Source organism: Megascapheus bottae, chromosome 2, assembly GCF_031878675.1.
Source record: "Megascapheus bottae isolate mThoBot1 chromosome 2, mThoBot2.hap1, whole genome shotgun sequence".
Lineage (NCBI taxonomy): Eukaryota > Metazoa > Chordata > Mammalia > Rodentia > Geomyidae > Megascapheus > Megascapheus bottae.
Window position 1 is genome coordinate 53,185,370 of NC_143510.1, and position 27,456 is coordinate 53,212,825.

General features: G+C 47.6%; 2 protein-coding genes and 2 non-coding genes across 10 annotated transcripts in view; all 4 read right to left on the reverse strand.

The window, feature by feature from the left end:
* Nucleotides 1–14,264, reverse strand: part of Baz2a (bromodomain adjacent to zinc finger domain 2A) — a 36,046-nt gene extending 21,782 nt beyond the window's left edge. For 2 of the 7 annotated variants that reach the window (XM_090327395.1, XM_090327380.1), the window contains exon 1: nucleotides 4,091–4,180. The gene's annotated coding sequence lies outside the window, so the exon portion shown is untranslated. Of the gene's footprint in view, nucleotides 1–4,090; nucleotides 4,181–6,971; nucleotides 7,140–8,748; nucleotides 8,876–9,390; nucleotides 9,531–12,245; nucleotides 12,325–12,983; nucleotides 13,058–14,193 lie in introns of those variants that run through there. The other 5 variants (XM_090327387.1, XM_090327384.1, XM_090327381.1 and 2 more) reach the window with 5 other exon arrangements.
* Nucleotides 14,265–17,063: 2,799 nt separating this feature from the next.
* Atp5f1b (ATP synthase F1 subunit beta) lies at nucleotides 17,064–24,769 on the reverse strand. Its single transcript, XM_090327402.1, has 10 exons — nucleotides 24,615–24,769; nucleotides 23,949–24,131; nucleotides 23,545–23,719; nucleotides 22,893–23,014; nucleotides 22,488–22,672; nucleotides 21,677–21,835; nucleotides 21,452–21,574; nucleotides 19,412–19,624; nucleotides 18,900–19,101; nucleotides 17,064–17,328 (listed from the first exon to the last, which is right to left on the reverse strand). Exons 1-10 carry the CDS (start codon nucleotides 24,739–24,741, stop codon nucleotides 17,228–17,230), a joined length of 1,590 nt encoding a protein of 529 aa, XP_090183528.1. The 5' UTR covers nucleotides 24,742–24,769; the 3' UTR covers nucleotides 17,064–17,227.
* LOC150067072 (small nucleolar RNA SNORD59) lies at nucleotides 22,740–22,811 on the reverse strand. Its single transcript, XR_016534648.1, has one exon. It is a non-coding gene; the product is annotated as a small nucleolar RNA SNORD59 (small nucleolar RNA).
* Nucleotides 23,806–23,880, reverse strand: LOC150067073 (small nucleolar RNA SNORD59). The gene has a single exon (XR_016534649.1). It is a non-coding gene; the product is annotated as a small nucleolar RNA SNORD59 (small nucleolar RNA).
* Nucleotides 24,770–27,456: the final 2,687 nt, after the last annotated feature.

Consider the following 27,456-nt stretch of genomic DNA (forward strand, 5'->3'; position numbering starts at 1 on the left):
ACTTAAAAGCAAAGATTATTCTCTAATCTATAGGCTAGGTTCCTCCAAGGCAGAAAGAACTTTGACTTGGAAATGCTATGGCTGGAGAACCATTTAATCTCATTCTACATTTCCTCTTCCCCAGTTTTAGGCAGCTGCACATCTGGTACTATACGTGAAAACACACATCTTTCCTTTATGTCCTCTGGACTATATCCTCTAATTCGATGGGTCACAGTTCATTTTTCCACTCTCTATTAGATGAATGAAGAAACTAATGACCTTCTCTCTGTTATTCTGTAAAAGGTCAGCATATCTTCAAATTCCTTACTAGCAACAGTAAGCAGATAGCTGACAGAAATTAGAGAAGTAAAAGGAATGGGCCATTTCCTCACTGTTACTACAAGGTAACAGGAGCCATTTTCATTTACAACCTTCCCAGACATAAAATACTCCATAATGTACAGTAAGGTAAGTACAGGGTAACAGGTGCTATATTCAAATCCTAGTTCAATATCTGCTAGATCTTTGATCTTGGACAAGTTACTTAAACTTGATGAGCTTCAGTTTTATCTTCTGGAAAGACTGTGCAAATGCAGTGCCTATGAAAGGCCCTAGGCAGTGTCTGCCATTCAGCAGGTACTCAACAAACATTAACTATTATTACTAGACAAGAGTAAAAATATTTCATGTTCAAAATGATTATTGGCTTAAAAAGGTGTAAATATAAATTAAACCACTATCAGTATGGGAAAACACTAAACTAGAGATGAAGTTGGTCTTGGTGGCTCACACCTGTAATCCTAGCTATTCAGTAGGCTGAAATTTGAGGACTGCAGTTTGAAGCCAGTACAGGCAGTTCTGAGACTCTTTTATCTCCAAAATTAACCACCCAAAAGTCAGAAGTGGTGCTATGGCTCAGGTGGCAGAGCACTAGCCTTGAGAAAAAAAAAAAAGTGCCTAGGCCCTGAGTTCAAGTGCAACCAAAAACAAAAATAAGGCACTGATGGCTCATACCTGTAATCGTGGCTATTAATGAAGCCTAGATCTGAGGATCACAGTTCAAAGCCAGCCTGGGCAGAAAAGTCCATGAGATTCTCATCTCAATTAACCATTAGAAACCAGTAGTAGAGGCCCTGAGTTTGACCTAACAAGCATTAAGACCAGACCTGGACTCAATTCCTAATTCCTAGGTACCACATACACAGAAAAAGCTGGAAGTAGTGCTGTGTCTCAACTGGCAGAACACTAGCCTTGAGAAATCCCAAAGACAGTGCCCAGGCCCTAGTTCAAGCCCCACAACCAGGAAAAAAACCACAACAAAACACAGGGACGATTAAGCCAAACTCCTTGTGCTTGACTTCAGATATCACTTAAAATATAAGATCACAATACAGAAATATAGTGAAAATGTGAACAATTTCTCTGTAATAAATCTAAAGTTATTTTAATTTAATCTTCCTACCAAGGATGATTTTCAAAATAAAGTCTGAAGGTAAACTCTGTCCTCCAATCCAGAGCTAGTAAAAAGTCAAGCAGGATGTCTTCCTTTGAACTAATATGATTTTTGCCCCACAAAAACAGAAATCAGTCAGTACAAGACTCCCAGAATGATAGTTCTTATGTCCAGGAAGTACAATCAGAGAAACACTTAGGTCATCAATCTCAGTTGCATACAAATAAATCTCTTACAGAGTTCCTATGTTCCTGTGTCAGCCATGGTGGCTCACACCTCTAATCCTAGCTGAGTAGCTAGCCTTCTGAGTAAAAGGCTGAGATCTGAGGATCTCAGTTCAAAGTCAGCAGAAGTCCCTCTCCAATTAATCACAGAAAAGGCTGAGAGTGGAGTTGTGGCAAGTGGTAGAACACTAGCTTTGAACAAAAGGAGCTTAAGGACAGTGCCTGAGCTTGTGCCTAGAGTTAATCAGTTTAGGAACAACACCCAGGCCTAGGAGTAGGGCGGTAGCCTCAGCTGAAGAGCTCAGGGACAATACTCAGGCCCAGGGGTAGGATAGTAGCCTTGAGCTCAGAGACAGGCCTAGGCAGCTGCTGTTCAAGCCCCATGACCCACAAAAAAAAAAAAAAAAAAAACGAAGCTGGGCAGGTGACTCACACCTGTAAGCCGAGCTACTCAGGAGGCTGAGGTCTGAGGATCAAGGTTCAAAGCCAGCCCAGGCACAAAAAGGACCTGAAACTCTTATCTCCAATTAACCTCCAGAAAATGGGAAGTGGCCCCGTGGCTTAAGGGTAGGGTGGTAGCCTTGAGCTGAAGAGCACAGGGGAAATGCCCGGGCCCAAGGGTAGGGCAGTCATCTTGAGCTGAAGAGCTCAGGGATAGCACCCAGGCCTGAGTTCAAGCCCCATGACCCACAAAAAAAAAAAAAAAAAAAAATTGCCGGACTGGGAGTCTGGCCTTAGTGGTAGAAGGTAGAGTGCTCACCCAGCATGCAGGAAGAAGTCCTGGGTTCAATTCCCTGGAACCACATACACAGAAAAAGCTGGAAGTAGAGTTGTGGCTCAAGTGGCAAAGTGCCAGCCTTGAAAGCTCTCAAGGACAGTGCTCAGGCCCTGAGTTCAAGCCCTAGGACTGGCAAAAAAAAAAAAAAAAAAAGAAAGAAAAAGAAACACTGCCCCTTAAGCATGCAGCAGTAAGACGTTGGTTACATGGCCAAATGGGCTGCTTTACAGAGAGTCTCCACTCAAATTAGTGTAGTAGCTTATGTATGTAAAATTCAAGTTCAAGACCAGCCTAAGCTACATACATATGAACAGGAGACCCCTATCTCAAAAAAGTAGCCGGGTGCCAGTGGCTCACACCTGAATTTTTAGCTACTCAAGAGGCTGAGATCCGAGGATCACAGTTCAAAGCCAACCATGTCGCAAATATCTGTGAGACTCATCTCCAATTAACCAACCGAAAATCAAAAGTGGTATTGTGACTCAACTGGTAGAGTGGTAGCCTCAAGATGAAGAGGTCAGGGACAGTGCCCAGGCCCAGAGTTCAAGCCCCACAACCAAAAAAAAAAGAAAAAAGAAAAAAATCTAAGCAAGGTGTTGTTGACTCACACTTACAATGCGAGCTACTCAGGAGGCTGGGGACCTGAGGATATTAGTTGGAAGCCAACCTGGGCAAGGAAAATCTGAGATTCTTATCTTCAATAAATTATTCCAAAAAGCTGGAAGTGGTGCTCTGAATCAAGTGGTAGAGTTCTAGGCTTGAGCTCAGGAGAGTACCCAGGCCTGACAAACTCTGGGGGTCTATGACATGACTGTGCCAGAAAAAGACTAACAATGCCAGGGTTTACACTACAGGTCCCATCTGACCAACAGCAAACCTTAAGCCTTTGAGACCACACATAAACAAAAAACGTGTCACACTCTCTAGCTGGAGGCTTGGTAGTCAGTCAACGCTCCTTTGGTTCATTATCTTCCATACTATACCCAAACTGCACAAAAAGGTTTCTTATTTTTATTTTTAGATCTAAGATTCCAACTTGGTACTCCGACCTAGTAGTACCCACTGCTTTGGGCTTATTAGCTAGGGATCTCCCAGTAGAGCCATGCCTCCAACCCAAAGAGGTGGTTTCTAGTTTGGTGAGGGAGAAGGGTTGGTTGAGATTTTAAATATTTATCTACTCTAAGCAGCAAATGACATTCCTACATTTTAGCTTTACAATTTAAAATGGAGACTCAACACACCTAGATTAAGTATTGTAGTCTCAGAGGTTCCTAATGAGGGGTAGTTTTACCCCCTAGGAGATACTTAATAATACCTGAAGATACCTTAAAATAGCATCTACTAAGCAGAAACAGGGAACGTTCTAAGCATTAGAACCTACCCGTAACCGCAATCTTAACACTTAAGGGGCATAGGTAAGAAGTTAGTTCAAAACCAGCCTAGACAATACAAGAAAACCTTGTCTAAATAAAAAGAAAACGTGGGCTGGGAGTTTGGCTTAGTGGTAAAGTGCTTGCCTAGCATGCATGTAAGAACCCAGGAAATATCTTAAGAGTTGTATACATACTCTATATTCTAAGATAAAAGAATTTTGACAGTATTGTCTCATTTAACACATCATATACAAGTTCAAATATCACACCAATTACTAACCTGTACACTATTTTAGTAGTAAAAGGATGGCAGTTTGGTACTTGAAAGGCCCTAATGGGCTCTGCTGCTCTCATGACAACACCTGATTCCAGAACCACAAGAATGAAAAATGAACCTCTTAAGACATTCTAGATTTCTGATGAGCTGAGGTCAGTCCACATAATTGTCTTTATACTTCAAAAGTTCTTTTTGGTGTGTGGTGCCAAGGCCTTTGTACTGTCACAGAATTCCGTTGTTGTTTTACTCAAGGAGAGAGCCTAAGCCACAGTTCCACTTCTGGCCTCTTTTGGGGGTAGTTTTTTGGACAGTTTCATGGACTTTTTCATCCAGGCTAGCTCTGAACCATCCTTATAATCCTAGCTACTCAGGAGGCTGAGATCTAAGTGCAAGCCACCAGTGCCCGGCAACCTGTGTATATGTATAAGGTGGGGATGGGAGGGGTATGCTGGGGTCTGAACTCAGGGCCTGGGTGCAGATAAGAATCCCATGGATGGAGCAGGAGTTTAGCCTAGTGGTAAAGTGCTTGACTAGCATGCATTAAGACCCGGGTTCGATTCCTCAGTACCACATACATAGAAAAAAAGCCAGAAGTGGTGCTGAGGCAATTGGTAGAGCTCTAGCTCAGGTCCTGAGCTCAAACCCAGGACGGGGGCCTCCCCTCCCTCTCCCCACCCCCACCCCACCCCCACCACCAAAAAAAAGAATCTCATGGAGCCGGGAGCAGTGAGTGGCTCACGCCAGTAATCCTAGCTACTCAGAAGGCTGAGATCTGAGAACTGAGGTTCAAAGCCAGCCTGGGCACTAAAGAACGTGAGACTCTTATTTCCAGTTAACCACTAGAAAACTGGAAGTGGCACTGTGGCTCAAGGCATAGGGCGGGTAGCCTTGAGCTGAAGAGTTCAAAGACAACACGCAGGCCCAGAGTTCAAGTCCCACAACGGACAAAAAAAAAGAATCCTATGGATTTTTTTTCCTGCGCTGGCTGGCTTCAAATCTTGATCCTCATATCTCAATCTCCTGAAAACAGATGTGAACCTCTGATACTAGGCCATTTCCAGCTTTCTGCCTGTTAATTGGAGAAAAGCTCAGGAAAATATTCAACTCCAGCTGGCTTTGAACCAAGATGCTCAGATCTCAGCCTCCTGAGTAGCTAGTTTTAAAGGGAGTAAGCCATGGTATAAGCCCAGGGGTAGGGCAGTAGCCTTGAGCTGAAGAGCTCAGGCACAGCAACCAGGCCCAGAGATCAAGCCCATGACCCTCCAAAAAAAATTCTTTTAAGGAAAAAAAAAAAAGCCAGGAAACACTAAAACCTATAATCCTGCTACTCAAGAGCCTGAGCAAGACCTGAGCCAGCCTAAACAGACAAAAAGGAGACTGAAGATGGGAGCACAATTCAGTGCTAGAGTACTTGTGGAGCATTCATATAGCCCAAGTTGTGGGTTTGGGGTTTTTTTTGTTTTTGTTTTGTCAGTCCTTGGGCTTCTTCCTCAAGGATAGCACTCTACCACTTGAGCCATGGCACTACTTCGGGCTTTTCTATGTATGTGGTACCAAGGAATGGAGCCCAGGTCTTTGTACATGCTAGGCAGGCACTCTACCACAAGCCCAAACTCCCAGCTCCTGTGGGGTTTTTTTTGTTTGTCGGTTTCTATTTTAGTTCTGGGGCTTGAACTCAGAGCCTAGGCATTCATTTTCGTTGAGCTTCTTGTGCTCCAGACTGGTACTCTACCACTTGACCCACAGCGCCACTTCCAGCCTTTTCTGTTTATATGATAGTGAGGAGTTGAGCTCAGGGCTTCATGCATGGTAGGCAAGCACTCTACCACTAAGCCACATTCCCAGCCCCCAAAAAGCTCTAATTTTGACCCCCAGCACCACAAAGGAAAAAATTAAGCAATGTCTAACAGGCATGATGGCAAATACAGGTGAAGTCTAACACACCTGAAAGTTCAGAGCCAGTCTAGGCTATGTACTGAGTTCTAATCCAGTTGGGCTATGTAGGAAGACCCTCTTTCAAAAAGCAAAATAGAGCTGGGTGCCAGCAGCTCACACCTACAATCCTAGCTATTCAGGAGGCTGAGATCTGAGAATTTTTTGCAGCTGAAAGGCAGCCTGGTCTGAAGAATTATCCAACAAAAGCACAGGACAGTCTATGAGATTCTGATCTCCAATTAACCACCAAAGAGCTGTGGCTGAAGTGGCAGAGCACTAGCCTTGAGCACAAAAGCTTAGGAAGAGTGCTCAAGGCCCTGAGTTTAAGCCTCAAGATCAGCAACAAAGGAATAAGTAAAATAGCTGGGAGCTGATGTTTCATGCCTGTAAGCCTAGCTACTCAAGAGGTTAAGATCTGAGTATGGCAGTTAAAAGCCAGCCAGGACAAGAAAGTTCATGAGACACTTATCTCCAGTTAAATACCAGAAAACAAGAAGTGGTGCTGGGACTCAAAGTGGTAGAGCACTAGTCTTGAGCTGAAGAATTCAGGGAAAGCACCCAGACCCAGAGTTCAAGCCCCAAGACTGACAGGAGGAAAAAACAAACAAACAAACAAACAACAAACGAGTTCACCGACAGTTCCTAGGCCCTGAGTTCAAAGCCCAGGACCAACCAAAAAGGAACAAAAAAAGGGGCCAGGAGTTTGGCCTAGTGGTAGAGTGTTTGCCTAGCATACACGAAGACCCAGGTTCAATTCCTTGGTACCACATACATAGAAAAAAGCCAGAAGTGGTGCTGAGGCTCAAGCGGTAGAGCTCTAGCCTTGAGAAAGTCCAAGGACAGTGCTCAAGCCCTGAGCTCAAGCCCAGGACTAAGGAAAAAAAAAAGTGAAATAAGCTGGATGATTAAAAATAAACAAATAAATAAATCAGGCATCTGTGGCTCATACCTGTAATCCTAGCTACTTAGGGGGCTGAGATCTTGAGGACTATCGTTCAAAGCCAGCCCAGGCATGCAAATCTTTGAAATTCTTATCTCCAATAACCACCAAAAAGGCTGGAAGCAGAGCTGTGGCTCGTGGTAGAATTCGAGGCTTGAGCACAAAAGCTTGACGGCACCTAGGTCCTGGATTCAAACCCCAGGACTGGCAAAAAAAAAAAAGGGGGGGAGGGAGATGGTTAACAACTCTTGTTTTCTTGGTTCTGCAGAAGATAAAACCTCCACCAACTTAACTACAGCTTATCCACAGATTGTTAGTCAAGCTGAGAGCCTGTAACTCACCCCTGGCTATTCCAGAGGCTGAGATCTGAGGATTCTGTTTCAAAGTCAGCCAGGGCAGAAAAGTCCCCAGGAGACTCTTATCTCCAATTAACCTCTCAAAATCCGGAAGTAAAGGTATGGCTCAAAGTGGTAGCTGGAAGAGCTCAGGGACAGAACCAAGGCCCTGACTTCAAGCCCCACAACCGACCTCCCCCCAACACACAAAAAAAATTAGTCACATACAAATCCTAAAAGCTGTGAAATTTTCTTCTTCTATTCACTTGCTCAGATGCTCCAAAATATAGAAACTGTCATACTTAAGTGCAAGATCTGAAGAAGCCACCCTCCTGCCACAAGAGAGCCCAAGCCCAAGTCTTTCTTGCAGCTTGTATGTTGAGAGAATCTGAACCACTTGCATTTAACTGATGCAGCCAGTGGAATCACTGAATTTGTCTATGACCTCTAGCTCAAGAAGAAAAATAAATCCAGACTGGAAAGCAGAGATACTCTGGAGGAGAGGATCAGGATCAGTGAGGCAAGTGTAGTTGACTACTATATAAATGAAGTTCAAAAAAAAAAAAAAGTCTAACGATAGGTCTCTCAGGCCACATGTCTGTCAGGATCCAAGGTTGCTCAGGCCTCAGAAAATGAAAGCAAATCAGATTAAAATGGACATTTCAAAACAACAAGAGACGCAGCAGCAAATGCACAGCTGCCATTTCCCGGCCACTTCCTGCGGGAGGCTGGGGGAGGGGCTGTTTGTGTACAGATGGAGGTGGAAGCCAGCCCCCCCCAACGCCCCCCGAAGGATACAAATCCCTCACTCCGCTAAGCCCTACAAAGGATGCCTGAAACTGGCACTGCCTTTCCCTGAAGACGGGGAGCAGCGGCAAAGAAAGAGATGATGCGAGGGGTTCTTTTCCGCCACGGAAACGGGGATCCCCGCGGTGGAGGATTTCCTCGGGAAGGAATCCCCTTTTTATTCTACCTCTCAGCGCGGTCAAATGCGGACGCCTGGCACCAACCCCGTCAGCCTCCATCCCCGGAGCCGGGGTTCTCCCGGGACCCGCGGGCCCCACGCCGGGAGCAGCCCCGCTCCCCGCCGGGCCCTCACCTGCCCTCGGGGCTCCGGAGAGCCTGCGCGCTCCCCGGGGCCGACGCCGGGACGCCGGGTCTCCGCAGCCCACACGCCCCGCTCCCCGCAGACCGGTGGTTGAGGCAGCCCTGGCGCGCGGGCAGCCCTCGGGTTCCACCGCGTCCCCCGCTCGCGTCGCCGCGGCTGCCCCGCGGCCGGAGCCGGGAGCGGGGTCCCGGGCGGCGCCGCCGGCCCCCAGCGCGGCCGAGACCCCGCCCGCCAGGGTCCGCCCCGGCGAGGCGCCGGGCCACCCGCGAGCCCCTCCCGCGGGGAAGCCCGGCGCGAACCGGGGCTCCCTTCCCTCAGGCACCCGGCCACGACCCCCACAAACCTGAGGCGGCGGCGGCGGCGGCGGAGGCGTCAGGTCGGGCTCGGGGCTCGTCTCCCCCCCGGGGGCGGGCGGTTCACATGGCCGCGCCCGGGGCTCCGGGAGGGGAGGAGACGCCCGCCGGGGAAGGGGGTCTGGGGGTGCGGGAAGGGGGAGGGGGACGCGGCTCAACCGCGGGGCCCGAGCGGAGCCAACATGGCCGGCGGGGGAGGAGAGAGTCGGTGCCGGAGGGGGCGGGGAAGCCGCGGCCGGAGCAGAGCCGCCCTCCCCGGCCTCCGCCACTGGGTCCTAGCGCCCGGCCTCCCGGCCGCCAGGCCCAGACCTGGGTCCTAGCGCCGCTCGGATCTGCCGGCCGGTCCCCAGGGCAGCTCCCTTGGCATCCACACCTCTGAGCAGGCAGCAGTCTGGTTTCACAAAGGGCGAGCGGAAAGGCGAGCCACCATCCCAGGTTAACTCAAGGGACTAGGCCACATTTCTAGGACCAAAGGCATGGGCTGCTTTCCTGGGACGGGCGCCTGGCAGACGTCTCAGGGGCAGTTTTATTTCCCCGGGCGAGGCAGTGGAAAAATGGGAGTGAAAAGGTTAGGGCGCTATTTAGTCCTGGCAAAAGGGTGACAGAGGTAAGAGCTTGCCACCTCTCCTTACCTTCTGTCCTGTCCGGGCAGCCTGGGCCTGCCTAGATTACCACTTTCCTGACGACATCTGCAAGGGCCTTGGGCGTTGGAAAGATTCCTGAGCGTAGGGATTGGAGGCTCGGCTCTGGGTCCAGACAACTCGATTCTAGTCTAAATGAGGTCAGAGGGTAAGGATTAGTAGAAAACTCACCAGCAAATAGAGATGCCACAAATGTCTACCTACTTTTCAGTTCTAGTACTTTTATTTTTTGACAAGATTACATAGCCGAGTGAAATCTCCTGGGAAGAGGAACACCAAAATCCTATCAGAGGTTTTTGGCTTTCTTCTCCTTAAATACTGTAGGCCCCAGGATGAGAGACAGTCACATGACATTAGAATTCATATAACTGGTAGTTCAACCTCTCATTTGTCAGATGGAGAAGGCCCAGAGAGGTTCACTGACTTGTTCAAGGTCAAACAGTAGATAAAATACAACTAGAAAGGAAACAAGCCTTTTGAGTCTCCTTTCCTTTTCCTTATACTTCACACACTCTGCAGGCTTTGAGATAACTCCCATGCAATTCAATGCAATGCATTTCTATTTAAAAAAAATGCCCAAACTGTATAAAAGCTGAGGCTGAATATTTTGGAAGTGCAACAGACAGAATAGGGATGACATAACGTAGGTTGAGGAGTGCTACCAAATAATTTTGATCTTTGGGGGATTGCCAGAGCAAAAGGAGATCTGGTAACAGTGTGGACAAGGTAAGGTGGGCCAAATCTACTTGGTCTAGATTGGATACTATAACTCTACAGATGAATGGGCTTTTTTTTTTTCTGAGGGGGGAATGCTCCACCCATAAATACTTCAGAGGATAAGAGGGAATGCCTTAGAGAGTGGGCCACCAGGCTAAGGAGGGTTTCGCTCCTTCTGAGATAAGTAGATTACTAAGGGAAGGAGAAGACAACTAAAGTACTTCTCTTTTCCTTGTCTGACAGGTTTATAGGTCACCTTGCAGAGAGGGAAAGAGAATAAAAAGACATTAACACCTAGCTCTGCAGTAATCTGCTAGTCCCTGAGTAAACTTGAGTCCACGTTGGGAAGAGTCCTCCCTTCTAGAGAGACATCCAGCAAACTTCTGCTGAGAAATGCCTCTAATCCCAAAATAAAAAAATAAAGGTAGGTTGTACTGGCACCTGAAGGACGGTGGGGGTGAGGAAGCAGGTGGGGAGGAGAGCTGGTATCCCTTTTCCTTTTTCTTCCCTCTTCCAGGGCAATGAGAGAATCTTCTACATCCGCCCCAGTCGCTGAGCTAGCCAGTCTGAGCAAGCGGGCAGGGGAGGAGCCTGCGCCAGTCAGACAGGGTGTAGCCACGCCCCTCCACTCCACCACCACACACCCACACACACCCACCGCTGGCTCCACAGGGCTCCGGAAGAGCCGGTTACTCTTGTGCCCCACTGACTGTCCCCACCCCTTCCGAGCCCCAGGCCTAGTCTCCAGGGCAACCTCTAGGTATCCCTGCTAGGAGCGGTGGGGTATGGAAGGAGAGGACCACTTAGGGTTAGAAAATGGGACAGGATCTACTTTCCCCATTTGGTACAAAAAGACAACCACCTACAATGAGACCTTGCTTCAAGGGGATCCCTCTAGCACGCTGAAGGATGAGGTTTGCTGCCAATATGCCCCACAAACGCCACCCCCTGGTAGCAGTTAGTTGCCCTTCTCACCCTACCCAGGCTACAGAGGACAGACGGACCCCCCTCCATCCCATCAGATGTGACCAATCAATCCATCCACTCACCTCTCTTTAGGAAGCTACTAGAAGAACATTTAGGGATTAGACTCAAACCTCCCTCAAGCCAGGCCAGAGAATGAGAAATCAGCACCTGCTCTTCCTTTCTCACCTCTCCCATGTTCATGCCGCACCTTTCTGACTTTGGGGTCAGCTGCCCACAGTGCCTGGCTCTACTGGAGAGCAAGCTAGCTGGATGGGAGGGGTGGGCCTGCGTATTCCCTCTCCCCTTCCAGACACTTCTGGCAACCAATACCACGGCTGACTTCCCCAAAGCCAGTGCCCTTGGACCCCTAGTTGGTGACTCAGGAGAGTCTGAAGCAAATCCCGACAAATCCAGTCTACTAATATTGGAGATGGGGGAAGGAATGAAAGTAGGAGCTATGGATGCAGTTGGACTTGGGGGTAAGGGGTTCCCAGTGAAGGCAGGACTAATTGCATGAGCATGTGCATACATGCATACACACACACACACACACACACACACACACACACACCACACACACACACACCCCACCTTCCTAGCCAGGCACCAGTGGCTTAGGCCTGTAATCCTAGCTATTCTGGAGGCTGAGATCTCCATTCAAAGCCAGCCTGGGCAATAAAGTCCCCATTAGATTCTTATCTCCAATAAACTATTCAAAAAAAGCCAGAAGTGGAGCTGTGGCTCAAGTGGTAGAGCCTCGATCACAAAAAGGCTCAGGACAGCGCACAGACCCGGAGTTCAAGCCCCAGGACCAACAAAACAACAACAAAAACCCCATCTTCCTTCCTCAGGCTCGTGGAATAGTTCCTACTATTAACAGGGTCTAGTAGAAACGACTCTTACTCTTGCAATCGATTTGCCCTTCTTCTTTAGTTGAAGCAAAACAACTTTTTGTCACCCCTATGTTTTGGAGAGGGTGGGCTGACTCCTATCAATCAACCTTTCCTTCTCTCCCCTCCACGTCGGCCTGTGCCCCTCAGATTCCCCAGCATCCCAATGGGCGTCTATGCGGTGAGCCTTCTAAGATAAAGCCCATGTTTCCTGGGGACTGGGAGTTCCCTTGGCATCTGAAAATAGAGCAAGTTGGGCTTTCCTTCCCTTACCTAGGCACCCCAGCTCCATCGGAGACTCAGCCTCAGTCCACTCGGCCCCCTAACAGCCGCTAGAGGCAAGGACCACAAGGTTCCCGCTGCGCCCCGGCCCCCACCTCCGAGGCTCTGGGGGAGGGGCGTTCCTAGGCTAGAACAGCCAACCCCAAGCCCCAGCCGAGAGCCCTTCCCACCTAGGCTCAGGGGGCGGTGCCGAGGTCCGACCCCGTACCCGGCGTGGGTAGGGCAGAGGGCCGCGGAGGAGCGTTTAGGTGGGATTTGGTGGGACTTGAAGGGCCGAGGGAAGCAAGGCTGGATAGTAACTGTGGCCTAAGTTGTCCCCCACTGCCCGCCCTTCCTACAAGGAAGGAGAGTTGTTGGGGTGGCGGTTATCCGCCCTCCCATCGGGGTTAGAATGGCGTGGGAAAGCGCGAGTTCCAGAGTGGAGGAGGAGGCGAAACCTAGACCGCGGGAGATTTTTTTTTTCTGGCGAGGAAGGCACGGGGGAGGGGAGATCCTGAGCCCAGAATAGGAGGGGTACCCCGGGAGCCGATGGCGGAGAGGCGTGGGGAGACTCGGGATTCCTGTCGCAGAGGATGGGAGAAACGGGCAATCAAACCGGGGGAGGCGGGTGTGTAAAGGGAGAGCGGCTCCCACAGGGAGAGGGAGGGTCCGGTCCCGAGTCCCCGGGCTGGCACCGGAGGAGCCGCCAGGCCGGGGAGTCCAGGGCCGGAGGTGGGTTCCAGGCCTCACCTGGAGCAGGGCCGGGCCGCGGGCAGTGGCGGCGGCGCAGGTGGCCGAGCCGGGCGGCGGCGCCTCCTCCCCCAGCCCGGGGCTGGCGGCGGCGACAGGGGGCGGGGGTGGCGCTTAAAGGGGCCGGAGCAGCTCGGGTGAGGATGGGAGCGCACGGGGAGGGCAGTCGTAAAGGATCCGCTGGGGGAGGGGAGGACGGGTGGCGTCTCCTAGGGGCCAGACCAGGAAGGATCCCAGATGGAGGAAGACAGAACAGATCCCAGGAAGAGACCGAAACTTCGGCGGCGGCGTAGAGGGGCGGGGGCGGGGAGTGGATGGGGGAAGAGATGGCGAAGGGTCCGAGCTGGAGTACGGGGGGCGGGGGAGAGAGATCGGCCAACGCTCCCCAGGCTTCATCAGACGTACAAAAAAGGCTGACAGTGGGGAGTCACCAGGACTTCCTGGAGGCCTTGGGGAGCAGGGGGAACGGGGTGGGAACTCAAGGCCGGACACGCTGGAGGTCAGGCACAGCGACCTACTCGGTGAACAGTTTCCAGTGCGTTAGCCCCCCCTTGGCTCCCATCCATACAGCTGCGGAGCTTCTGGCAGCAGGGAAGCCACAAGGGCAAAACCTTCTTGTCCTATCAGCCTCAGCCCTACCTCTCGGCGTCCTCCGTGACTAGTGTGGAGGTCCGCCATGGAGCCTAATGAGGTTGGGACTGTGAGACCGTGAGGACCGGCTTTGTATTCATACTTCGGCTTTGCCCCCTGGTAGCACCCTCTGGGCCAACAGGAAGCAGCTGCTCAAGTGCAGCCCACCTGATACCGGGAGGGTGGGGGAATCGATAATGACTTTAAAGATCTTGAGTGAAATTAGGGGGAGGGGAGGTACCTCTAAGACAACCAAAAACAACAACAAAAAAAGGGCTAGCAATGAATACTTAAAAAAAAAAAAAAAGAAGCATTATCTGGATCAGCTTAACTCCACCAAAGAGAGAGGAGAAACCCAGGCCTAAGGTTCAGCCTCAGGGGCTTCCATAGAGCTGGAGTTTGTCAAGGTCGGCCAGTGTTGATCTTCAGGTCTCCCCCCCACACCTTTTCCCTCTCCGTGGTCCCATTTCCTCTCTTTCACCCCTAAAAGAGCAAAGGTTAAGCCCCACCCCTGCTGAGTCAGCCTGGGAGGGAGCTAGGCATCCCTCGGGCCTTCCCTGGGGGCTGGCCCCAAACTCACCCATGTCTGGCTGGAAGGGCTCCTGGCTGGGACCACTTGGCTGTTAACTGTCCTTGGGTTCCCTTCAATGTGAAGGCTTGTGTTAGCTCCTCCAAAGCAGTGAACTGAGAACTAGCAAGAATGGAACAGCCAAGGCATGCTGCCTGCGAACCACACCGCCTGAACTGCTGTAGGGTGATGTCCCTGTGTGACAGACTGGTAAGGAGGGAGGAGGGAGGGAAGGGCGGGGCTTTCTGGGTAGAGAGAGGGAGGAGACCCAGGACAGGGCAGACCGGGAGAAATATGGAGGAAGGTTAGAACTGTGTTGACTCTTGGGTAGAATGGTAGAAAAGGACAGTGAAGGGAGAAGCAAATAGTTGTAGCTAGTGAGATGGAGAAGGTTGTCGATAAATACTGAAGAACGCGAATGTAGAAGGGGATGCAAATGATCTTTGGTACCTCAGTTACCGGGTCCTTATCTGGGTCCTGGGAGCTGGGCGGAAAAACAAAAGCCCCCAAAACCGATACATTGGGGTCTTCACTAGTATACCCACATAGAAAGTCACAGCTTGGGAGAAGTGTTTTTCCCCAGCCCCCGCCCAGTAACATTTTCCCCAATCCTAGATTTGCTGGGAGCAAACTCCCAGGCGCCTGCAGCTCAGTGGCTCCACCTTCTGTCCAGATCATGACACAGGCGGGACCGCGGCCAAGAACGTCACCGCATGATAGGAGGAAGCTTAGAGGCCTCTACTCCACCCCAGTCTTCTCTCCCAGGGTCCAGCCTCAACCTTCAGACCCTAGTGGCCCCCGAATTAGGAACTCAGCCTGTCCTTGGCCCAGCTTCTACTACACCGAAAGTCTCGGAGGGTGGGGCTTAAAGACACAGGCTCTTCTTCAGGACAAAAGCCCCAGCTGGTTTGTAAATAGTCATTAGATGAGACAATCACCTCTCAGCAAATGGCCTTTATAGATTCAAAATGGTGAGATCAGTTTTCTCAGTCTCCAATGCGGCCGCAAGAGGGCACTAGGCTAGGTGTGGGCCCCAAGAACAATTACAGGGAGCCAAGCCTGACCTTGCAATCCTCAACTTACTGGGACAAAAGGAGAAATTATCTAATTGCACTTGGTCAGCAGTCCTAGCAGTAACCCTGAAAATGGTCGTTTTTCCTTTAGCAGCTTACTAAGCCCCTTCACAAACTGGTATGAGAGGTTTGCAGAGGTAAGGCTAGGCCTCCTGACTTTTTTGATACCACAGAGACTGAAGTAGTCACAAGCATATAAGTTTAGGCTCAAAATGTCAGGAAGCAGTGGCTCAGAACTTTCTGGACAGGTCACACCTGTAATCCTACTCAGGAGGCTGAGATCTGAGGATCACAGTTCAAAGCCAGCCGAAGTCTGTGACTTATCTCCAACTGAGTGCCAAAGTCAGTACAGCTATGGCTCCAGTGGTAAGAGTTGCTAGCTTTGAGCAAAAAAGCTCAGAGGGAGAAGCTGTCAAAAATTCCATGCATATCTTACATTAATTAAAATGAGGGAAGGGTTGGGTTGGGAGAGATGAGAATGTTGAAATTTGTGACACTTAGTAACTGCCTTCTTAGATAACTCCTTTAATAAGACAGCATTCAGGGCCCAGGACCTGAGCGCTTCTGCAGAAATGAAGGCTTGTTGCCAGCTTCGGTGTCTCAGCATTTGGAATGCAGAGGCAAGGAAGTAAGATCCAGTTCACTATGAGATACATAACCAAGATTCTGGTTCAAATGGAGGGGGGTGGCGGCAAGAGGGTGGGGGAAAGCATCCGGTCATGATGTAATCCTTACTACTGATGAGCTTTTTTCTTATTGTAGGTTGCAGGGCTTAAGTGCTGTCTCAGAGCTCTTTTGCACAAAGATAACACTACCATGTTTGAGCCACAGCTCCACTTCAGGTTTTCTGGACTTTACTAAGCAGATTGGCTTTGAACTGTCATCCTTACATCTGTCTCCTAAGCACTCAGGTGTTTTATTCCTTAAAAGCTTTAAGGAACAAAGGTGTGAGCCAGGTGGCTCACACCTATAATCCTAGCTACTCAGGAGGCAGAGATATGAAGATCAGGTTCAAAGACAGCACAAGCATAAAAGGAGACTCTGATCTCATCTCCAGTTAACCTCTAGAAAACAAAGTGGGGCTTGGCTCAAGGGTAGGGTGGTAGCCTTGAGCTCAGGAACAGCACCCAAGCCCAGGGGTAAGGCAGTAGCATTAAGGTGAAGAGCTCAGGGATAGTACCCAGGCCCAAGTTCAAGCCCCATGACCCACCAAAAAAAAACCACCACTTTCATTTAATAAATCCCTGCCTTGTTTTGAAATATATTTCTAAAATCATTCCCCCCACCATGCCTTACTAAAATAACTTGCTTATTAACCAGTATAAATGTGCTACATAGGGGCCAGGGATTTGACTTAGTGATAGTGTTTGCTGGTAGAAGACCTGGGTTTGATTCCTCCTTACCACATAGAAAAAAGGCTGGAAATGGTGCTGTGGTTCAAGTGGTAGCACTCTAGCTTTGAGAAAGCCCAAGGACAGTACTCAGGCCCTGAATTCAAGCCCCAGGACAGGCAAAATACAAAAATGTGCTATATAAAATATTTGAAGCAGCAGGATGCCGGTTTTTCACACCTGTAATCCTAGCTACTCAGGAGGCTGTGATCTGAGGATCGCAGCTCAAAGTAAGCCCGGACACACAAGTCTGTGAGACTTACCTCTAATTAACCACAAGAAAACCAGAAGTGGCACTGAGGTTCAAGTAGTAGAGCGCAAGTGTTGAGCTGAAGAGCTCAGGGACCGTGCCTAGGCCCAGAGTTCACGCCCCATGCCAACCAAAAAACAAAAAAACCCGGCAGAATCAAGAAAGAGATACACTGAGGGGTATGTATTTTATTGGAAACCTTAAATACTTGAGACAGAACAGGTTTTCAATCAAGGGTCTTGTCTGGCTTTCACAGAAAACTGTATTTTAGAACTGGAGGACAAGGAAAGGATCAGGATGAGGATGAGTGCTTAGTTCGCCAAGAGGACCCCTCAGGAGGCATGCTCTTCAGCCAGCTTATCAGCTTTTGCCACAGCTTCTTCAATAGGTCCCACCATGTAGAAGGCCTGTTCTGGAAGATGGTCATATTCACCTATAAGAGAAAAGAAATCCAATTAGTAAGAAATGGCGGGATATTACTAACGCTCTACAGTGTACTCCTGCAGTCACAGTTGAAAAACATGCTGGCTGGGTGCTGGTGGCTCACCCTGTAATCCTAGCCACTCAGGGTAAGATATGAGGATTGCAGGAAAGTCTAAGAGACACATCTCCAATTAACCACTAGAAAACTGAACTAATGCTGTGGCTCAAAGTGATAGAGTACTAGTCTTGAAGAAAAGAGCTTAGGGACAACACCCAGGCTATGAGTTCAAGCCCCATGACCGACAAAAAAAACAAAGCATGGGCTGGACCCATATAAATAAATTTAAATTCTTGCTCTCTAATTTGGCTATGTGACATTGGATTTAAACTTGTTGTACTCCCAATTTCCTCATTTGGGTAGCAACATTTTTCCAGTAAGGCTGTGTCTTGAAAAAAATGTTAGCTTCTATTAAAAAGAGAGAGCAAGAGGGACCGGGAGTTAGCTTCTATTAAAAAGAGAGAGCAAGAGGGACCAGGAGTTTGGCCTAGTGGTAGAGTGCTTGCCTAGCATGCACGAAGACCCAGGTTCAATTCCTTGGTACCACATACTTAGAAAAAGCCAGAAGTGGTGCTGAGGCTCACGTGGTGGAGTTCTAGCCTTGAGAAAAATCCAAGAACAGTGCTTAGATCCTGAGCTCAAGCCCAGGACTGGCAAAAACAAAACAAAACAAAACAAAACCAAACCAAGAGCAAGAGCCAAATGCCTACGAAATCCTCGATAGGCTGAGATCTGAGTTGAAGTTCAAAGCTGGCCTGAGGAAGAAGGCCTTGCCAACAATTCAAGACATGGAGCAGTGGCTCAAGTTGTAGAGTGATAGCCTTGAGCAAAAAAGCTCAGGGACAGCACCCAGGCCCTGAGTCCAGGTCCTGGAACAGGCATGGGCATACACAATCACACAGGCAAAGAGAACCAACAGTCACACAGTAGTGGATCACACCTCTCAACCACTCAGGATTGGGGCTCAAAGTCAGTCCACACAGAAAGTCTACTCTGATACTATTTCCAATTAACCAGCAAAAAGGCAGAAATGAAAGTATGGCTTAAGTGATAGAATACCAACCTTGAGCAAAAAAGCTAAGCAAGATCAAGAGTCCTTGAATGGGCACAAGAAAGAAAAGAGCTAGAGAATCAAATACAGAACACCCTAAATTATTAAATAAAATTCGTAGGAAATAAGCTTTTTTTTTCTTTTGCCAGTCCTGGGTTTGAGCTCAGGGCTTGAGCACTGTCCTTGGACTTTCTCAAGGCTAGAGTTCTATCTACCACTTGAGCTACAGCACCACCTCTGGCTTTTTTCTATGTATGTGGTACCGTGGAATTGAACCCGGGTCTTCATGCATGGTAGGCAAACACTCCACCACTAGGCCAAACTCCCAGCTGGAGTAAGCTTTTTTATAAATTGAAAAGAAAACAAAAAACATGGTATATATAACTTAATGATCACTGGAATGAGAAGAGCAAGCATTCAGAATTTCAGTTTTTCTATCATTTTGCATTTAACTTTATACTCAAAATCTTACCTGCCAAAATTTGCTGGAATCCTTTGATGGTCTCCTTCAAAGGTACCAGCTTTCCCATGTGTCCTGTGAAGACCTCAGCAACCTGGAATGGCTGAGATAAGAAACGCTGTATTTTCCTTGCACGGGACACAGTCAGCTTATCTTCCTCAGAAAGTTCATCCATACCCAGGATGGCAATAATATCCTGGAGAGATTTGTAATCCTATGGAAAAAGCAAGAATAAAAGACCCTAAGTATTCACACTCATATAATTTAGACTCTTAAAGTACAAATGTCCCAATGAAATTCCTCCTCCTGTGTAACAACGTGTGCTAACAAAACAACAACAAAACCTCAAGACAGAGCCCTAAGAGTTAAATTAGTCTAAAACACTCAAAAGCCCGAGACCCCCATTAACATTTGCTCCCCACTACTATAGTTATGCTTCCTTGTTCCAAAGCAAATCACAATTAGGAAAGATCCAATCCTAATATGATTCTCAAATTGACATAATTTGCAGTATACTCACTCACCTGCAGGATCTTTTGCACTCCACGAGCAACATCATAATGCTCACTGCCAACAATGTTGGGATCCATGATACGGGAGGTTGAGTCCAAAGGATCCACAGCTGGATAGATGCCCAGCTCAGCGATAGCACGGGACAGTACAGTAGTAGCATCCAAATGAGCAAAGGTAGTAGCTGGGGCAGGATCAGTCAAGTCATCCGCAGGCACATAGATAGCCTAGGACGAGTCAAGAACCCATGAAAAGCACTACAAGCCAAACTCAGTTCTATTAAAAGCCAGCCCCGCCAGACGCAGTGGCTCATGCCTATAATCCTAGCAATTCAGGAGGCTAAGATCTGAGGATTGTGGTTCAAAGACAGACTCTTATCTCCAATTAACTACTAGAAAAGTGGTACTGTGGCTCCAGGGTTAGGGCAGTAGCCCGAGCTGAAAAGCTCAGGGGCAGCACGCAGGCCCACAGTTCAAGCCCCCCAGCCCCATGACTGACAAAAAAAAAAAAAAGCCATTCCCCTTTTTGAGCTCTCCATTGTCACCACTTTTATTTTGAGACAAGCTCCCACTATGTAGAATAGGCTGGCCTCAAATTGGCAATTCTCCTGCCTCAGCCTGCCAAACAGGAGAAGTGCAGGCATGTAATCCATAGGGTGTTTATGATTAAGTGAATTTACAGATTATCTCCTTTCTCTAAGATACAGCAGAAGGATACTAGCATTCTTTTTTGGGGGAAGACAAAAATGTTACCCAAGCTGGCCTTAATCCAACAGATCCTCCTGTCTCAGCCTTTCTGGTGCTATGATTATAAGCCTGAACCACCATGCCCATAACTGTCATTCTAAATTTATCCTATATTTAATTCCAACAATATAAGCTTTCAAAGTTAAAAGCAAGAGCTGGGCAATGGTACATCATGCCTGTAATCCTAGCTACTCAGGAGGTTGAGAACTGAAGATCCAAGTTTGAAGTCAGCCTGGATAAAAAACTCTAAGACTCCAATTAACCACCACAAAAGCCAGAAGTAGAGCTGATTCAAGAGTAGAGTTCTAACTTTAAGCAAAAATAGTTCATGGACAGTGCCCAGGTCCCAAGGTGAGCAAAAAAATTTGGTTTTAACTTTAAAAACAGGGAAAAAAAAATCCCAGGGGCTGAGAGCATGGCCTAGTGGTAGAGTACTTGCCTTGCATGCATGAAGCCTTAGGTTTGATTTCTCAGTACCACATACCCAGAAAAATCCAGAAGTGGTGCTGTGGCTCAAGAGGTAGAGCGCTAGCCTTGAGGAAAAAAAGCCCAAGGACAGTACGCAGGCCCTGGCTGGGTTCAAGCCCTAGGTCCTACAGTACCACAGTAGTTCATTAAAGTTAATCATAGAGACTTGAAGGTCTAAGTCCAGTGATAAGACATGTTTAGTATGCACAAGGTCCTGGAAGATTAAACCTCTTAACACAACAAAAAAGAATCAAAGCCACAATTTAAGACACATTTTTATATAATTTTACTATATATACTATTTATATATACATGAAATGTTTGTTACTTTAACAAAGTATATACTTACTGATCAAGTTTCATACAGCTGTAGACTCCCCTCAAGATCATTACCACTTTTGTGATCCACATTTACAATAGATGTGTGTGTGTGTGTGTGTGTGTGTGTGTGTGTATATATGTTTTTTTTTTCCTAACCTTGCATTCATTTTCTGGTTTTGGCCAGTCCTAGAGCTTGAACTCAGGGCCTGAGCACTGTCCTTGAGCTTTCTCAAGGATAGATAGATTTCTACCACTTGAGCCACAGCATCACTTCCAGCCTTTTCTATGTATGTGGTACCAAGGAATCAAACCTGGGCCTTCATGCATGTTAGGGGAGCATTCTACCACTAGGCCAAACACCCAGCCCCAACCTTTCAGTCTTTGACATGTGAACAAAGTGTTTACACATTATTCTAACTCATGTATTCCCAAGACCTTTTTGCAGATGTAAGAACTACAACACCTGTCAACTTGCCTTTAAATACAAATTATACCTTTATTCATTTAAATGTTCCTTACCTGCACAGAAGTGATGGATCCCTTCTTGGTGGTAGTAATTCTTTCCTGCATCGTACCCATGTCAGTGGCTAGGGTAGGCTGATAGCCTACAGCAGAAGGGATTCTGCCCAATAAGGCAGACACCTGACAGGAAAAAAAACAATACAAAAAACAAAGGTCTCAAGTGTCTAGTATGCACACAACTCCACAAAGATCCCATGAATCAGATCTCAGATCTCCTTGTACCTCTGAGCCAGCCTGGGTGAAGCGAAAGATGTTATCGATAAAAAGCAGTACATCTTGACCTTCTTGGTCTCTGAAGTATTCGGCCACTGTCAGTCCAGTCAGAGCTACACGGGCACGAGCACCAGGGGGTTCATTCATCTGACCATACACCAATGCTACCTGGAGTAATCACACAAATCAGAAGACCTAGCAAAAGAAAATGGAAGCCAAAGTCTCCCAATTCCTAAACAAGATCCCTAATCAGAAAAAGAAACTACCACAGGCTCTCTTCAGGCATATTTTCTGCTTGCAAATTTCTCTTCTCTACTGAATGTGCAATTCAAAACCTAAAGATAACCTAAAGATAATTTTTAAGACAAAATTACTTATGCTGAAAGGAAAGAAAAATCTGTAAGTGAAAGGCACAGAGTAAGGTTAGCTGAGGTACACGAACCATCTCCAATCTGTCCCTCAAGTTAGCTTTCAAATGATAGGCCTATTTACCAAAAAGACAAATGTAGAAACGTAATTCCAGGGTGGGAATGTGGCTTTAGTGGTAGAGTGCTTACCTAGCATGCATGAAGCCCTGGGTTCGATTCCTCAGTACCACATAAACACAAAAAGCCAGAAGTGGCACTGTGGTTCAAGTGGTAGACTGCAAAAGAACTCAGGAACAGTGCCAAGCCCGAGTTCAAGTCCCAGAAAAACAACAAAAAGTTATGGAATAGGGGAGTTTCTATCAGGAATTTCCTTTATAGTTCTTCAAACATTAACACAAAAATGGCTTTGGCTGGCACAGTGCTATGTGTATATTAGTCACGTCAGCACTCACCTTGGAAGTAGCTTCTTTTAGGTTGATAACACCAGATTCAATCATTTCATGGTATAAGTCATTGCCCTCACGTGTCCTCTCACCAACACCAGCAAACACAGAATAACCACCATGGGCTTTGGCAACATTGTTGATTAATTCCATGATCAGTACTGTCTTACCAACTCCAGCACCACCAAAGAGCCCTAGGAGAAGTTAAATATTTAAGAGCTCTGCATTCCCAAACTGAACAAACTTCTTTTCCATCTTTGACCTTCTCAGGAATGGCATCTGGCTTCAGCAAACTCAGAAGAACGAAAGTCAGAAGCTACTCATCAGTGAAGGATATCAATACCCATTCATGACATGGCATGCTTCCCTTCCCCTGTATTAGTTTTGGAAAACATGCACCCATAACTAGCATACCAATTTTGCCACCCTTGGCATAGGGAGCCAACAGATCCACAACCTTGATGCCAGTTACTAGGATTTCCTGCTCAACACTCATCTCCACAAACTCAGGAGCCTCAGCATGAATAGCAGCAAATCTGTAAAAGTAGAGAAAAAAAGAGGCTCCATATCTGTTAGCCTGGCTGAAAGCGAATAATAGTCTTAAACTGAATGTATTTATCAACTCATATTTAATCCATTTTACAGAATTTGTCATCTAGCACCTAACTTAATTTTATGCAAAAAAGGACTTAATCATCTCAGAAACCAACAATCCCATTTCCTGGCAACTTCCAACGGTCATTAAGGTTTCCTGTTACTTAACTAATTACTTCACATACCAACAGGAAAACAAGAAACCTTCCAGTTTTAGAAAATCTTCAATTTCAACAAACCAAGCTTTAATATAAGCAAATGGGTTCCTAAGAAGCAGGTTTTCAATCATTACAACTCTGTATCTTTGCTTTAGGAAAAAGAAAATGCAATGTGTGATTTCAATTGGACAAATGAGCACTAAGTATTTTCTATAGGAAAATTCTGCTTCACTAGATGCTTACCCCTTAAATGTATAAAAAAACTGCAAGAAAAGTGCAGTTCCTCTGAACGTAAGTGAGCAAGAGGCACTTACTGTTTGGTTTTGATAGGGCCTCTCTCATCAATAGGTTCTCCAATGACATTCATGATTCTGCCCAAGGTTTCAGGACCCACAGGAATTTTGATTGGTGCACCAGAATCCAGTACTTTCTGGCCTCTAACCAAGCCTTCCGTACCGTCCATAGCAATGGTTCTTACCGTGCTTTCTCCTGTTAGATAAAGGCATTGCAAGGTTAGACACACGGGCAAGCTGGTATTATTTAAATTGTGGCTAGCTCTACGAGACTTATACGCTCCTTCTCAGAAACTAATTGTGGCTTCAGCAAATTCAGAAGAACGAAAGTCACTTTGGTAAAATCCTCATAGAAGGGCTACAGCCTAGTTTCCAGTGTATTTCAGCTAATTAATGTCTTCACTACTTCTAAAAATTCTACTTACCCAAGTGCTGGGCCACCTCCAGAACTAGCCTTGTATCCCTGCCTTGCACTTCCAGGGCATTTAGAATAGGTGGTAATCCTTCATCAAACTGGACGTCCACCACTGCACCGATGACCGCCACGATTCGTCCTGTGGCTGCGCCAGGTTTAGGCGACGGAGACGTTTGCGCAGCATAGTCTCTGGCTAACAGATAGAAAATAAATTGGACAGAATTAGAGTGAGGACTACTAGAGGTCAGCGGAAGTCGCAACTTTACACGCAAAAGAGAGGCAAATTCCGCCCAAGCTCAGCCGTTTTCCATTTGAACGAAAGACATGCCCAGAAGGGGAGCCACGAAGCAATCGATCGTGCTTTTGAATTGGCCTTCCAATGCACAAAACCCCATTATTTCTGAGTTCGGGACAACATTTCCCGGAGAAGGTCAAGGTACCTGCACATCAGTTTTCGGGCTAAATAAGTCCCACTCTCAAACATCAAACGGCACTAAGTCGAAGAAAACGTCTACGGGCGACCCGTTCTTGTTATCCCGCAAACAGAGGACCGTCCACTGCCCCCAGGCATCCTTTTTGTACCTCGGATGCCTTAGGCCGCAACTGCAACAGGCCCCCTACCTCAAGGTCATAGGGAACATACTAACGACCCAGGCACCTTGAGGAATACACTTACCGGACTGGACCACTGCTGGGGCAGTCCTCAGCAAAAGCTGAGCCTGGGGTAGCGAAGCTGAAGGGCTGAGTCCCCGAAAGGCCCCGGAGGCCGACGCGGCGGCCACACGACCCACAAGACTCAACATGGCGGAGTCCGGGTGGAGACTGAGCGGCGCTGCTGTCCCCGCCGCCGGCGCCCCTGCAGTTGGGACGAGACCTACTTTGCAGTAGGCACAACCATTGGGTCATTTGGCTGCTCGTCATTCTTGCAGCTGTTTCTATAGGTTAAAAATTTCGCATCGTCTTAACCATTGGTCCAAACTGGTGCTAATCTAAAACTGCTTTTTTCATTGGACGTGCCACCCTCCGAGCTTCGAAACGTAATTGGGCCACAGGAATGTCAGTTAGAGCGCGTTTGGGGCGGAAGTACCTTTAGGAAAGGGGCTGGGTTCCTGTGGGGAGCGGGGAGGAAGCACATGCTCTGTCTTTGCCCGTCCTTGGGCTGTCTCCACAGAGTGCACTTGGAATCGGTTGACAGCCGCAGAGGCGGGGTTATCAAAGTGGTGGCGTTCTGAGACGACGCTGAGGGTGACCCCGGAGAAGTCAGGGACCTTCTCTAACGGAAAAATCTAGCTTTTTTATACTATAGTGAAATCCCTTGGTGCAGTCCACACTGACACAGACACAAACACACACATCGGGGGAAAAAAAATGTCAGCAAGGCCAGGCGCTGCTGGATCACGCCTGCCCCGGCAGACTCTTACCTCTTAATTAATTCCTCCTAAACCGGAACTGGAGCTGCGGCTCAAAATGGAAGAGCGCTAGTGTTGAGCAGAAAGAGCTCAGGAGAGTCGGGAGCATGGCTTAGTTGTAGAATGCTTGCCTAGCATGCATGAAGCCCTGGATTCAATTCCTCGGTATCACATACACAGAAAAAGCAAGAATTGGTGTTGTGGCTCAAGTGGTAGAATGCTAGCCTTGAGAAAACTCAAGATCAGTGCTCAGGCACAGAATTCAAGCCCCACAACTGACACCCCCCCCCCGCCCCCAAAAAGGCGAGTATCAGCAAGCTTGAATTTTCAGGGGGAGGGACAATGATGGTGAGGGATGAGGAGCAAGCTAAGATTTAATTGGGAAGGTTCAAAGCCAGCCCTGGCACAAAAGAACTTGAGACTCTTATCTCCAATTAACCCCTAGAAAACGGGAAGTGGGGATTGGCTCTAGGGTAGGGCTGTTACCTTGAGCTGAAATGCTCAGGGACAAAGCCCAGGCCCAGGGGTAGGGTGGTAGCCTTGAACTGAAGAGCTCAGGGACAACGCCCAGGCAGAGTTCCAGAGTTCAAGCCCCATGACGCCCCCCCCCAAAAAAAAAAGTTAATTTGGGATAAATATGCTTAAATGAAAATAAAACAATTGAGCCTGTTGAAATTGTTTTCTGCCTGTCCTGGTAAAGTGAGGTAACAGAGTCACAACTGTACCAGCACCTAGAGCTAAGACATCCTTTGATTGCAGATACTAGGCTCAATGGGGAGGGCCAGCTTATGGAATATGTAGATACACTGTGTTGTTTAGTCCTGGGGAGCCCAGCTCCACGTGCTGTTGTTGCTTAATGCTTTGTTGAGGCCTGGTCTCCGCCCAACATGAGGCCTTTTTTCTTTAAAAGGTTAGTGCTACTCAGGAGGATCAAGGTTCAAAGCCAGCCTGGGTACAAAAGGACCTGCTAGCACTCTATGCATATAGACTCCCAAAATCAGACCTCTCAGAATGTGGCTTCAAGCTGGGAGACCATGGCTCTTGTCTGTAATCCTAGCTACTCAGGAGTCTGAGATCTGAGGAATTTCAGTTCAAAGCCAGCTCCAGTTCAAAAGGCCTTGGGACTCTTATCCCCAATTATCCACCAGAAAACTGAAAGTGGCACTGTGATTCAAGTGGTAGAGCACTAGCCTTGAGCTGCAGAGCTCATGGACAGTGTCCAGGCCCAGAGTTCAAACCGCAGGACTGGAAAAAAAATGTGGCTTCTGTATTTTCTTGTGACTGGACTAGATTTATATCTGATATAAGGTATAATTTACCTTAACAATGCTAAAGTTTGAACTCAGGATAAGCACTGTTCTTAAGCCTCTTTGGGCTCAAGGCTCTACCAATAAGCCCAGTGCCACTTCCAGCATTTTAGATTTATTGGAGATGAGTCTCATAGGTCCTTTTCTGCCTGGGCTGGCTTCAAACTGCAATCCTCAGATCTCAACCTCCTGAGTAGCTAGGATTACAGGCATGAGTTACCTGAACCCCACTCCTGAAATTGCCTTAAGGCATGGATACTAATAAAGGAGATATATTTGTGTCGAAGACTTAGTCATTCCCTCCCCTTTAAAACTAATGTATACTGCTTTAAAAGTATGGTTTAAAAACAAACACATATGAGCTGGGTGCCAGTGGTTCATGCCTGTAATCCTAGCTGCTCAGGAGGCAGAGATCTGAGGACTGTGGTTCAAAGCCAGCCTGGCATGAAAGTCTGTGATAATTATCTCCAATTAACCACTAGAAAACCAGAAGTGGTGCTGCCTCTCAAAGAGTAAGGTTGTAACCTTGAGGTGAAGAGCTCAGGGACAGTGGTGCCCCCAGCACCAGAGTTTAAGTCCCCACAACCAAATAAAAAAAAAAAAATTCCCTAAGATACCAGCCTTCTCCATTCATGTTCCATATAATGCTGAAAAAGTTCTAAAGACAAGTTCATTATTACCTTTGCTTGTTGAATTCCTAACAAGAAAAGTGGCCCCTAACTAGTGATACAACCCAAGTTCTAGTATAGAAATTAGCCATCTATACTTCAGTAGGCTTAGGAAACAGCACTCATGCACTTTT